Source organism: Myotis daubentonii, chromosome 13 (genome assembly GCF_963259705.1).
Source record: "Myotis daubentonii chromosome 13, mMyoDau2.1, whole genome shotgun sequence".
Classification (NCBI taxonomy): Eukaryota; Metazoa; Chordata; class Mammalia; order Chiroptera; family Vespertilionidae; genus Myotis; species Myotis daubentonii.
The window spans coordinates 29916765-29931613 of record NC_081852.1 but is presented as its reverse complement, the minus strand read 5'-3'; the positions used below and the strand labels follow the sequence as shown (position 1 = coordinate 29931613).

Sequence of the window (14849 nt, the reverse complement as noted above, 5' to 3'; positions counted from 1 at the left end):
AAAGAGAGAGAGAGAGGGTTGCCATAGTAACATTATGGGAGGGAAATGAAATTGCATGGAGTTAGTAATTTTTTTCCAATTCCCCTGATTTTTAAAGCACTAACATAATGAACGCGTATTCCCCTGGGCAGAATACTGAGGCAAGGCAAACTGGCTGGGCCAGATCTCATATTTCATTTTGGTGACAGCAATCTTATTAGTGAGGGGGGAGCTGCACTCTCCTGGCTGGCCAAAATGCTCTCTTTTGTTAGCTTATGAGCAAAATGCTGCACATCCGAAGGCCAGAAAGACATTCTTTCACATCTGGTTTTGCTGAAAAGCATGGAGCAGGGCATTATGGCATCACACCTAGGAATACTGAAGCTGGAATATGTCCGTAACAGGTGAATCTGCTCAAAGCCCAAACTGAAATGACACAAATCTGTGACTGGGGAATACTGTCAAAAAGAGACATTTATTTTGATTTGTAGCCTCTAGTTTCCTTTCTTTTCTTTCTTTTAAGCAAAAACTCACGCTGGAGAAGAGAAAGGAAATGGAGCAGAGAGAACTCTGTGGATATACACTTTTCTCTATTGTGGATGGAAAACAGGATGTGATATTTAATTGTAAACTAAAAACCAAGAAGAAACAGGTAGTGCTCCGGAGGAGAGAGTGATGATGACAACCAGACACATTAAAGAGCACCGGTTACAGTCTAATAGCTATTCCCACATCTGTGTCTTTCACTACAAGTTCTGACGGTATCCTCCCTTTGTGCGTGTTGGGCAGTTGGAGAGTTGGCCTAAGAGGAAGTGAAATGATGTTTTTGGAACCCCTTCTATTGTCACAGGTGCTCTGTTCTTAGGGTTCTACTGAATCTCTACAAGTTGTGAGAAATGGCATGTGAACTTCACTTGCAGCTGAGAAAGCTGCTCCAGAGGACTGACGTACTCACCCGAGGTCACATGCAAGGAAATGCTTGACATTAGACGTTAACCTCAGGCTTGCCTCCGTCAGAGGGACTGGATTCCTTCTATGCACCAAGCAATTTCCTTTGCCCATTAAGAATTCACTGTGGCCGTTTATATATAAAAGAGAGAAATATCTTTCTAATTCCCTTCCTTTTTATCCTGCCATGCATTCTATATGTTTAATACTAAACTAAAATAAGGCAAAATCCTTCTGTTGTTCTTTCTGCTTGGAAAATCATAGCTTTCTCTCTGAGCCTAAAAATAAGCCCTTATGCTATTTGTTGTGTCTTTTCCCATTCTCCATGTTTTTTGTCCCTCCTTTCTGGTCTTCTTTTGGTTTGAGCATTATTTATTATTCTAATCATTTAATGATCATATAGGCCACTGGCTACCTTCTACTTTGGATTTTTAACTAAATCTCTTTTTAGTGGTTGCCCTAGGGATTACAGCGTGTATCCTTAACTTATCAGTGGAGTCTAAATAATATATCATTCATTAGATTATATTATTACATAATAATATATATTATATTGAAATAAGATTATAACACTTCATGTATAATATGAGAATGTTGGAATATTATAATTGTATATACATTATTAGTTTCATTTTTTGCTATATGTGTATATATAATATTTCCCTTCCAAATATATTATAAACCTAATAGACATATTTTTATTTATTTATTATTTTTTAAAATATATTTTCATTGATTTCAGAGAGAGAGAGAGAAAAACATCAAAGATGAGAGAGGATAATTGTTCAGTTGCCTCCTGCATGCCCCACACTGGGGATTGAGCCAACAACCTGGGCATGTGCCCTGACTGGGAATTGAACCGTGACCTCCTGGTTCATAGGTTGATGCTCAACCACTGAGCCACACTGGCTGGGCCTAAGGGTCTGCTTTTAAATGGAATTCTTTATTAGATCAACAACCCATGCAGGGAACAACAAGGAAATTAGGTCCCTTAGAGTGCTGGTGTCTGAGGTGAATCCATGTTTTTTTCCCTGTCTCTAGAGGGATTGGTGTGTACCAGGTCTGATTCTTAATGCAACAAGGTATCCCCCTAAGAAACTAGAAACACCAATCAGAAAGGATGTATGCACCCCTATGTTCATAGCAGCACAATTTACAATAGCTAAAATTTGGAAACAGCCTAAGTGCCCATCAGCAGATGAGTGGATTAAAAAACGTTGGCACATCTACACAATGGAATACTATGCTGCTATAAAAAGGAAGGAACTCCTACCACTTGCAACAACCATGGATAGACCTGGAGAGCTAAGCGAAATAAGTCAGTTGGAGAAAGATAAATATCACATGCTCTCACTCATTTGTGGAATATAATGAACAACATAAACTGATGAATAAAACAGATCCAGAGACAGAGAAGCATCGATCAGACTGTCAAACCTCTGAAGGAAGGTAGGGGAGGGTGGGGTGGGGGAGAGGGAGAGATCAACCAAAGGACTTGTATGCATGCATGTAAGCCTAACCAATGGACACAGACACTAAGGGGGTGAGGGCATGAGCGGCGGTGGGAGGGTGGGAGGGGCAATGTGGGGATAAGGACACTATGTAATACCTTAATCAATGAAGAAAAAACAAAACAAAAACAAACAACAAGGTAGCCCCAGCAGTAGCATGTACCTTGTAGGAGGTGGCTGGGTAGATAAGAATATTTTCTCAAGAGCCACTGGGCTTTTTTAAAACACATAGTGATGAAAATTTGTTGTCAGTTTTTAGGCTTGTCCCCAGGGCTTTCTGACATTTTAGCTGGCTCCCTCCCTCCCTTTCAAGCCCACATATCCAGCCACTCAGTTATTTCAGCAAGAGACAAGGGAAGCTCTGATGAGGAGACCACAGAATAGTTTACATATTTTGAGTATGTACTACACTTTCTCCCATATCGTCTGCCAGGAATTCAGTCGGCGCCTGGTCCCACCTTCACCCCACTCCACGCAGGACAACAATAGAAGAATGGGCTTTTCCGTTCTCAGCTTCTCCAAGTCTCCCTCACACTCACACGTCACTTACACAACACACGAGGAAGGTAAACCCAGTTTAAACCCATAGGAGGGAATCTACGTCTCGTTTAAAAGAAGACAGCCTTTCAGAACAGGGAGGCAACGTGCCACGGACACCCGGTTGCGCCATCAGTGTGCCTGTGCACGTTATTTCATTTCTGATACTTTCTCTCAGGAGAGTATTTTGTGCTTTTATCCTGACCCTCCCCTAGGACACCATATGCCCCATAAAGATGGGGCCAGAATTTACTGTGTACCCATTTCTTCTCGCTTTGTACCCAAAACAGCAACTGTTTGATAAATGATTGAGAAGTGATTGACGCTTGTATCAAGAGAGGATGAAATGAGGTGACTTCTGATCCGCACATTTGCTAAAACCTCAGCTGGAAATCCAGATATGTCTCTTCAAGCGTATCTTTCCCATTGGCTGCATCCTCCCTCACTTCCCTTCTCAAAGATTCTCCCTATTTACAAACAATCCATTAGCTTCCGTGATATTCAACTGGCATAAGCAAGGCCTCTCTGTCTTTCATTCCTTACAGTCTCTTTAAACAGCCCGTACTTAGCAGAAGACCTTTGGCATTTAAAGCAATGGCTCTAGCATTTGTTTATCTACTGGCAATTGTTTCTTATTAAATGACGCAAAGTCAGTTCAATAAGGTCTCTATTCAAGTTAAGGATTACAGCGTGTATCCTTATCAGTGGAGTCTAAATAATATATTATTCATTAGAATATATTATTACATAACAATATATATTTTATTGCAATTCAATTTACTTCCCTAGTCAGACGGGTCGACCCTCATCTTTCTTCACTCCTTTCGGGAAAGCTTGTTTCTTTTAAAATATATCCATAATTTTCAGGTTCAACAGTCATCGGGAAAAAGACATTTGGGTCTTCTGCCAAATACCTACGGCTGGGCTACTTTAGGATTAGAACACAGGAGACAAGCTTCCCATCAGCGCCATGAGGGCAGGGGAAGTGTCTTGTCTTGTTCCAACCACCGCACCCCCCCCACACTCATCCCACCCAACCCCTACGTCTGGCCCCAGGTAGGTGCTCGGTAATCATTTACTAGTTGAGGGAATAAACGTAGTGACTAATAAACGACATAGTCCATTTAGGAGCTACGGGAGTCAAGTTCAGGATACCAGGCCAGTTGTAGACACATGAAGTTCAGGATTCTTGAAGGAAGAAGCGCAGGGTTGTGGGAGGTACAGTGACAAGACAGGGAAAGCTATCCAAAATTCCTACCTAGGTGGATGTCTACGGCACGGCCACCTTTTATTAACCTGGCTCTTGCTCGCACCTTGTAACAAATGCATGAAATGCTGAAAGAAATGCCCTGGTTAGAAGCTTAATGCGATTGGAGCTCTGAGATATACTAGCAATGGCTAGGATTTATTTCTGGATGACTTTATACCACACAGTTTACAAACATTAGCTTGATCTTATGACAATGCTGCACGGTAGCCATTAATGGTTCTTATTTGCAAAGAGAAATAACATGCAGAAGGTTAAATATCCTACCTAAGTCAACTAGCTAAACTCAGAACCTGGGATTCAAGCTTGATTCGAAGTCTCAGTTCTTTCCTCACTCACAATGCATCACACCAGAAAAGCAACCTGCCAAGCACCTAGCTAGATAGATATGTGGTTTTCAAAAAAATTTTAATTGTAAAAAATATAAAAGTTACTTTCTTAGCCATTTTTAAATATACAGTTCAGTAATGTTAGCTTTACTCACATTGCTGCATAACATCTCTAGAACTTTATCTTCTTGCAAAGCTGAAACTATATACCCACTGATCAACAACTCCCCATTTTCTTGTTCCCCAGGCAACAAAAATTCTACCAATTATACCCAGGAGTGGAATTACTGGATCATGGGGTAATTCTATTTTTAGTTTTGTTAAGGAACCTCAATATGCTTTTCTATAGCAGCTGTACCATTTTACATTCCCATTAGCAGGGCACAACGGTAGAAAGGTTTCTTTTTAAGTCAGGTTTAGCATCAAACTGACTGAGTAGCTAAGCCTGGAGTGTCAAGTAGTGGTTAAATTCTTGAAAATTTAACTCAACTAAAACTCTAGGCTTTAGACCTTAGATTCTGTAATTAAAGCCATGCACTATTTAAACATGTATTAAAGATTTACAAATATGGATTATCATCCCATTTTAAGGAGAAAAAACTTAGCAGTCATTTTCCAAGAGACTACAACAAATGAACAAACATAAAGCCAAGACTGAACCAGTGCAAAGCTATTAGGAGAAGTATCCCTACCTCCCGAAAAAAAGGATAAGCATAAACTGTCTCCTACCCTTGTTTTGGCATCGATTTTAGCTCCTCGATCAAGCAGTAGTTTTACCATGTTGGCATTTCCTCTTTTTGATGCAACATGTAAAGGAGTGATGTCATTCTGTGGAAGAAAAGACAAAAAAAAATTACAATTTGGATATCTTCAGTTTAACCAAAACATTGTTTCCTAAACCGCCCACAACCAGTCTTCATTCTTCTTCTTTTTATAAAAAACAATTTGAAAAGTAGGCTCCCAATATTTCTTTCTGATAGTAACTGTTTTCAGAAGGAGACACCTTCCCACACCCATAAAAAGTCCCAGCTCATTTATTTGATTTACCTGAGGTGGTTAATGGATGAGATAATGATTTTCTTTTACTTAGTGGGGAGGTTTGAATATCCTGGACCTTTAAGTCAATGTGTTTTCCTACAAGTTTGAGAGATACATGGTGGCTAGTGCAGCAATTCTCAACCTGTGGGTCGCGACCCCTTTGGGGGTCGAACGACCCTTTCACATGGGTCGCCTAAGACCATTGGAAAACACATATATAATTACATATTGTTTTTGTGATTAATCACTATGCTTTAATTATGTTCAATTTGTAACAATGAAAATACATCCTGCATATCAGATATTTACATTACAATTCATAACAGTAGCAAAATTACAGTTGTGAAGTAGCAACGGAAATAATTTTATGGTTGGGGGTCACCACAACATGAGGAACTGTATTGAAGGGTCGCGGCATTAGGAAGGTTGAGAACCACTGGGCTAATGAGTGGCTGACCAGGAAGCAGCTAAGTCAGCCCAGGCTGAGTTAAAGCAGGATCACAGGACTCAGCCTTCCTGGGCTCCACTGAGCACAAACTGGGAAATCTGTCACTACCATATAGTCACAGGGCTTCCCTTGTACATTGGGTTAAAACGTGTTCACAGGCATTTGTTGGCAATACCACACAAAACTGATGATGGATTTTAAAAAATCTGCTGTGGAGAAAGAGCTATCATAGGACAATCTGAAAATCCAATCATGATTTCGGAGCCATAGTTCTTCCTCTTTGCATCTGTACGGGTGCTGTGGCTGTTTTCAGAATGCCAAGGAATTACGTGCACACCGTGAAAAACATTCTGTATTTCAGTTCCTGGTATCCTTGTGCAGCTGCAATATGGGTTTAGGAGCTGTTATTCACAAAAGTCAATTACATGATACACGAACTGAGCCCAAAAGGGGTTTTGTTTTTGTTGTTTGATAGCAGATACAATATAATAGCTACCGGGTATTGATCATTTCCTATGTGTTAGGCACTGCGCTAAACTCTTTACTATCTCATTTAATTCTCATAATCCTCACAATGTCGTATGCAACCTGAATTATAATGCCCATTTTAACCGATCTAGAAACAGCTAGCAAACCCCAGATTCAAATGAAAACCTGGCACTTCAACTCATGGTTTTAAAAAATAATACACTTTATAGTGAAAATTTTCAAAACAGGCACATTTCAGAGAAAAGCATAAACAGCATCACCCCACTTCAATAATTCTCAATCTTTTGCCAATATTATTTCTTCTGTACTCCCTATGATGTTTTTCTGGCTGAAGGAGTTTAAGAAAAGAAAAAAAAAAGTTTAGGAACCCTGTTATTTCACCCACAAAGACTACAATTTAATGATCTCTAACAGATAAGGATGTCTTAAAAATCATAATACCCTTATAACTAACAACTAACTTCATAACACCAAGACCCTGTCAAACTTCAAATTCTCCCATCATCTCCAATAAACCTCAGCTGGGTTGTTCAAATTAGAGGAAGATGCACATCGAAGTTGAACTGTCCCTTAGGTCTCTTTCAATCTCCAGAGGCGCCCTCCTCTACCTTCTTTTCCCCATGTCTATATATTTACTGAAACAACAACAACAAAACAAAAGAAAAAAACACCAGGGTAATTTATTGTGTAGCATTTCCTACATTCTGGACATGGCTGGTTGCATTCTCATGGAGTATTATTTAGATGTTCTTTTTGGCCTGTATTTTCAATAAACCTTTCTAATTCAATGCTGTTAGCCATTATACATTCTCCCATCTGAAGAACTCTCTACATCCCATTATTATTAAATGTTAACGCATAAATCAATAATAATTCATTAAATGAAAGAAGCAGAAAGAAACATGAATAAAACAAATGTGTTTTGGTAATGCTGGAGGGGAGTGGACAGGATGCATATCATTGCTCCAGACCAAGGAGAGCCCAACTTCTTCTACAAAGGGCCACCAGAGAGCAAATATTTGGCTTCACAGGCCGTACAATCTTTATTGCAGCTACTCGGCTCTGCCCCTGTAGCACTAGAGCAGCCATACACAACACGCACCGAAATGAGAGTGGTTGTGTCCCAGTACAACTTTATTTAAGGAGCACTTCAGAATTCCAATTAAACTGTAGATGAACCATCACCGAGAACCACCCAAGACTAGCTGAACAGAATTCCTACCACTAAAGATATAAAAGAAGAGCCACACTGATACCATCCTGCACCCTTGTGCAGCCTTCACAGGCCTCACACTACTTTGGACAGATGCTGTCATCTCTCAGGTACGAGTGAGTGAGTGGCATGGCGGGTCAGCCTGTCACGCTGCCCTGTACCTACTCAGCAGCTAGTGAAGTCACAACCACGGGCTGGGGCCGAGGGGCATGGGGTGGTCTCTATGTTCAAACCAACTCATTGGGACTAATGGATCCAGACTGACCATTCGGAGGAACCAGCCGTCTAAGCTAAATGGAATCATTTAGAAAGGGAATGTGTCTTTAACCAGAAAGAATGCGGCCCAGTCTGATAGTGGCATATATCGCTGCTGCACTAAGTACTCAGGGTGGTTTAATGATTTGAAAATCGACATGTTGGTAACATTAAGCCACCCCCACTTACGGTCACCAGCTTTCCAACAGCCCCTGGGGTCCCTACCTCTGCTGCTACCTTTGCCAGCGCACACGTAGAACATCCTGAGAGAAATGACTCATCTTCTCCAGTCCCAACAACAGAAACCCAGCCTATGGCAACCGCAGGAAACAAATCTGGCCGGTTCACCATTGAACTCTTGCCCAGCAGAGGGGGGGAACAGCACTGTGGCACGGCTTTCAGGTGGCGTTTGGCAATACAATGAAACTCACGTGAGCCATGGATGAGCACCAATGAGCGCTCTACCTTAGAATCTCCAGTCCTGCCATGATCTTGCTCACTACTTTGCCTGCCATAGTTACCAAAAAAATATTTACGCACAAGAAGAAAGGTGATAAAAATAAGGAAGCTTTCACCGAATAACCCGAAGAATGAAACTGCAAAATATAGCTGCAGTACGCTACCAAGCAGATGACAAAATGGACTTTGAGGACAATCTTTAAAGTGTGCATTAAGATCAGTGGCCCTCTCTCTCTCTCCCTCTCCCTTCCTCTCTCTGAAATCAATAAAAATATAAAAAAATAAAATAAAGATCAGTGGCCCTCTAATGCTTTATGGTTTTGCCTGCAGAAGACAATGACCAATCTCCCTGTCAGAGTCCTTTTAAGCTCCAGAATGATTTTTCTATAAATTTCCCATGGCATTTGAACATGTAAGTGATGTTGGGTAGTGTCTCTAGCTCATCTGTGTATAGTCAACCATATTGGTAATACAGTTCTAATGTTTATGTGGAAAAAAACCTGTTTTGTTTACAAAAGCAGATGGTGGCCTGGGTTGGTAATTTGCTGACCGCTGCTCTAGACCTACCAGCTTACAACGGAAGATTTTAAGAGTATGTAACAGGTTGCAAAAGAGGAAGTAACACTATGTTTTGCATAGTGTGTGCTTTGGTCCTCTTTGATGGGGACTGGATTTTGGTGTGAATGAAAGCTGGCGGAAGCAGGTAAACTTCCTTATGGCTTGTTAATTGTCTTGCTTGTCTCTTTTGTCCGAATGTAAGTGTGTGTCCCTCTAATGACCCAAGCAGCACAGTGGGCAGATTCTAGACCTGAGACAGCAGGTGGAGTGACAGGTTAGGTCTATTGGAAACGCAGCCTAACAGAGGCTTACTGAGTACAAAGTGAGATATGACACAAACTCATCACTTCCCTGAGTGAGTCAAGGCTTATGTGCTATTTCCCCTTAAAGATGTGCCCTTCTCTGGTTGAGCAGGACTTAATTAACTTTTACCACAAGTAGGGTAATTTTGGTGAGAGAAAGAACTCTATTTCTAATTTCGTTCTCTTCTTATGTTCGCAAATACTCATTTTCTCACATACTCTCTCACATGGAGGATGTGAAGATGTCAAAAGAGTATCTTGAATTTCGAACTCCCACAGTTTTCTACACCTCTCTGACCCTTCTTAGAGGAATATTTCACATTTCTATGGCACTTAAAAAGTGCTGCAAAGGGCTTTACACGATGTAATTTCATTTTATCTTCACAGCAAGCTACTGAAGTGAAATAAGTATCATGAACCTTACTTGACAGATACATAAACTGAGGAACAGAACTGGTCAGTAATTTGCGTATTTAAGAGACCGCTAATTGGAGGCAGAATCAGGGTCAGAATTCAGTTCCAGCCCTCGGGCAGTGGTATTTCCATTCAGGGATCATAATGCCTCAGGCTGACACTACTGCTTCTCATCTCTGTCAAGTGGAGCTTCTGAATGAATTATGTACTTCTGAATTCCTGAGCGGGGTGGGGACTGCTTCTGTCAATGGGGAACAAATCTAAATGACAGTGGTACCTCTAAACTCTTCGATAGGATATTTACACTTTGATTCCTCAGTTAACCAGAAAAGTGGTTTATGGCCTACTATGCACAAGTCCCACTGTTGGTTGCATTTTCATCATATAAGTGAGCAATATAATTATGGAATCACTCATATCAAAAGAGCCCAGTGATGTCCGAGACTGAAAACCTTGTTTCGTAGAACCCTTGATTGTCATTGGTGAAATGTGGTTGCACATGCTTTCTGGGATGCAATTTGGCAGTATATAGAAGAGCCTTGAAATCTACAACCACAGATACAAAGCAGAGGTTGACTGCTGTGGTAGAAAGGACAGAAATGCTAAGAGAGATCTCGCCCTGAGGCCTGGGCACCCTCCCTAAGACCGAAGCAGAGGCAGAATGAGAGACCCTCAGCCCCAGCACAACCCTAACAGGAGTAGCAAGCAACAGTAGCCAACTGGTGAGGTCAGGCAGCAGCTTGGCAAAAGATGTTCTCTGTGTAACAGCTATGCAGGGAAAGCATGAGGTGGAGCACTAATCCCCCCACTCCCCACTCCGTCTACTAGTCCCCTAAGCATAAGGCAATGGCAGCCCCCTCTCGAAAGGAATTTAAAACCTGTGATGCACTCAAACAAAAAGTAAATTCAGTTCAACTCTTGACTAAACTGGCTCAACCTGCCACCTTTGCAGCCCAACAGAAGACAAGGTATGCCTATTTCCAAACAAAGGTACTATTTACCTCAGTCTCTCCTGCTCTGGACATAATATTCAGTATTCTAACTAGTGGGACAGGTGAACAACATGCAGCAAAAGTTAGGGAGAGCCAAATGGAAACACTTGATAAGAAAACCCACAATATTGGGAATGAATTCCTTCGATGGACTCATCAGCAGACTTCACATAACTGAGGAAAGAACCAGTAAACTTAAAGATATGTCCATAAATGATCCAAAATGAGATACATAGAGGGGGAAAAAAGAGTGAAAAAGGAAGAAAAGAGTGTCCAAGAGCCACAGGACAATATAAAACAGCTGACGGGAATCACAAGAGGAGAAGGAAGAGAGAATTTGGCAAAAAAAATATGTGAAGAGATGACGGTCAAGAATTATCTCAGAATAATGACATACTCCATAACCACACACGTCAATCAAATTGCTCAAAATGAAAGATAAAGAAAAAATCCTGAAGATAGCCAAAGGAAAAAGGACATATTTCTTGCAGAGAAAAAGATAATACTGTAATTATAAGAGACTGCTCGTCAGAAATTATGCAATCCTGAAAACAAAAAAGTGACATCTTTCTGTACTGAAAATAAACAATGTCAAATGAGAATTCTATTCCCAGCAAAAATATCTTTTAAAACATTAAGGAGAAATAAAAACATTTTAAGATAAACAAAAGCTAAGCAAATTCATTACTAGCAGACCTGCAATAAAAAATGTTAAAGGACATTCTCTGGCAGTAGGAATATGATACAAGAAGAAATATAGAAATAAATGAAGGTAAATATAAGAGCTAATTGATTGTCTAAAGTAGGAAATTATGGGGTTTACAATATATGCAAAAGTAAAATGTAAGATGCCAACTGCATATAGATGGTAGAGAAGAATTACAACTCAGGCGCTCACAATAGGTAAAGTGATATAACATTAGAAGGTAGACTGAGATAACTTAATAACCTAGGAAATATGTATATTAAGTAAAAATTAAGACATAAAAGAACATGAAAACCATGCTCTTATTTTTGTACATAAGTATGCGTATAGACACATTCTAAAAAGGCTGAAGAGATAGATGTTGATCCAAATGTTAACAATTTATCTCTAGGTGGAGATTACAGATGATTTTTTGCTTCTTTACACTCTTTTAAAAAATTTCTGTGTGTATATTTGTATCATGTGTGGTGAAAACAGTGACTGTATTTCTTTTGTTATTATTACCTACTTTGTAGCCCACCACCACCCCCACCGCCACCACCACCGCCACCCCCACCACCACCCCCACCACCCCCACCACCCCCACCACCCCCACCCCCACCCCCCCACCCCCGCCACCCCCGCCACCCCCACCCCCCCCACCCCCGCCACCCCCACCCCCCCACCCCCGCCACCCCCGCCACCCCCGCCACCCCCGCCACCCCCACCACCCCCACCCCCGCCGCCCCCCGCCGCCCCCGCCGCCCCCACCACCCCCCACCGCCGCCACCACCCCCACCGCCCCCACCACCCCCACCACCCCCACCACCCCCACCACCCCCACCACCGCCACCACCCCCACCACCCCCACCACCCCCACCACCCCCACCACCCCCGCCACCACCCCCACCACCCCCACCCCCACCACCCCCACCCCCCCCACCACCGCCACCCCCACCACCCCCACCACCCCCACCACCCCCACCACCCCCACCACCCCCACCACCCCCCACCACCGCCACCACCACCCCCACCACCCCCACCACCCCCACCCCCACCACCCCCACCACCCCCACCACCCCCACCCCCACCACCCCCACCACCCCCACCACCGCCACCCCCACCGCCGCCGCCACCTCGGTCCCAGTCCCAACATTAGCATTCTTCGCTCTGACAACCATGGAGAGGTTTTACCTCCTTATTAACTTGCCTGGTATTTGAACTTTGAAGGAATTTTTTTTAAGTTTGAAGATATCTCGAAGGTAAATATATATTACTATTTTTCCCCATTAATGTAGAAAATTAAGTATGACTAAAGTTAAAGATCTATATGTTCCCTCTAAAAAGAGACCTGAATTAAAACTTGGATAAAAGCAAAGTTAACCTGGAGTTTTAAAGTTAACCTGAGTGAAAACAAAAGTAAACACTACTCTAATTGGGTATAAACTAGCTTTGAATATAATATTTTGTTCTTGTACCAAAGACATAATATTCAATGTAATGGGGTACATTAGTATTTTGGAATTCATTCAGTCTAATTACCTATTTTATAGAGAAGGAAGAGACCGGGCAGATTAAGTGACTGCCCAAAGTCACACGGCTTGAAGCTGGGCCAGGACCCTGGGGTTCCCAGTTCCCAGGCATTGCTCCTTCCGTTTCACTAAGCTCATTTGGGCTCGTTTAAAAATCACTGTTTCCAAGTCAGACAGAGAAAGACAAATGCCAGAGGATTTCACTTAATATGTGGAATCTAAACAACAAAATAAACAAACATGCAGAACAGAAACAGACTCATAGGTACAGAGAATACTCTGACAGCTGCCAGATGGGACAGGGGTTAGTGGGATGGGTGAAAAAGGTGAAGGGATTGAGAAGTACCAATTGGTAGTTACAGAACAGTCACAGGGAATATGGGCAATAAAGTTAAAGATCTATATGTTCCCTCTAAAAAGAGACCTGAATTAAAACTTGGATAAAAACAAAGTTAACCTGGAGTTTTAAAGTTAACCTGAGTGAAAACAAAAGTAAACACTACTCTAATTGGGTATAAATTAGCTTTGAATATAATATTTTGTTCTTGTACCAAAGGGATTGAGAAGTACCAATTGGTAGTTACAGAACAGTCACAGGGAATATGGGTACAGCATAGGGAATATGGGCAATAATATTGTGATAACTATATATGGTGTCAGATGGGCACTAGATTTATCGAGGTGATCACTTTGTAAGTTATATAAATGTCTGATCACAGGGTTGAACACCAGAAACTAATACAATATTGTATGTCAACTGTAATTTAAAAAGTAAAAAAGAAAAATAATCATATTTTTATCTCTAGCACAATAGCTCCTTATTTCATTTAACTAATCCATTAAACTATTAAATTTAATCATTATTTACTCCAAAAAACTTAAAGTGCAAATCTGATAAGCCAGTCCCTTCCTTTCTCTAGTATTTACTTCTCCTCAACCCTTTTTCAAAGATGGCGGATAAAGACAAAAAAGCAATCACATATATACACACATATTTTCCAAACAACAACAAAAATTGGCTCTAGAAACATTATATGAAACATTAACAAGATTTGGATATTCAGAAGTTTGACTGAACAAAATCATAGTGCTCAGCAGGTTTAATTTTCTCAAATTTCCAGGCCAAAAACCTAATCAAGTACTTAAAACAACATGGGTCACTGCTGTGTCTCCTGAGGCGAGGATTTGTGTTCTCACTATAGTTTCACTTCTAGCCTTTTTTTTCTTCCAGTTTATCATGTTCTTCTGCACCAATCTCCTTCTATTTGGTTTTCCAATAACACCTTTCATCTGTAACCTACACTTCTGGAAGATACCGATTACTGAAGTTGGAGAGTGAAAAATCTCAATTCAGAAGAACAGGTTTTGCCTCCCACTTTCGGGGGAAAAAAGAAGCAAATCCCTCAGAACAAGCTGAGATCTCTCAGGATGTCTACAAAGTCCTACTCTCCGACAGTAGCATGTAGTTCATGATGTCATACAGTTAGGTTATATTATGCGATGATCATTTTTTAGAGTAAGATCCTCTAACTTCAAAATAAAAATATTTACTGTGCTTCCTAAACTAAGAAACTTAGAAAAATGCAAAAAAGATGTTTACTAATGAGCTCCGAGGTAAGGAGTGCGATCCTGGTTCTAACTTTATTTCAACTCCGCTGCACTGGTCTAGCACAAAGCACACTTCGTTGGAAGACGGCCCGGCCCTGAATCTTTTCCATAGCCACTTTCCCGGCAGACGGTCTTGGGAATGTGTCTTCTCCTCTCTGAACTCATATTTTCATCTGGATGATGGACATGATTCCTCCAGTGCCTGAATTTTCAGTAACCACCAGAGGTTCACCCTGGTGCCAAGAGGAGGTATGAGAACGTGTACGTCAAAAAGAGGAAGCAAAC

At 41.4% G+C, this 14849-nt stretch overlaps 1 protein-coding gene across 17 annotated transcripts in view; it reads right to left on the bottom strand.

Moving 5' to 3' along the window:
* Nucleotides 1-14849, bottom strand: part of ANK3 (ankyrin 3) — a 462225-nt gene that overhangs the window by 152320 nt on the left and 295056 nt on the right. For all 17 annotated transcript variants that reach the window (XM_059662651.1, XM_059662646.1, XM_059662649.1 and 14 more), the window contains one exon: nucleotides 5301-5399. In XM_059662651.1, coding sequence (XP_059518634.1) covers nucleotides 5301-5399 — 99 coding nt within the window. The remainder of the gene's footprint in view (nucleotides 1-5300; nucleotides 5400-14849) is intronic.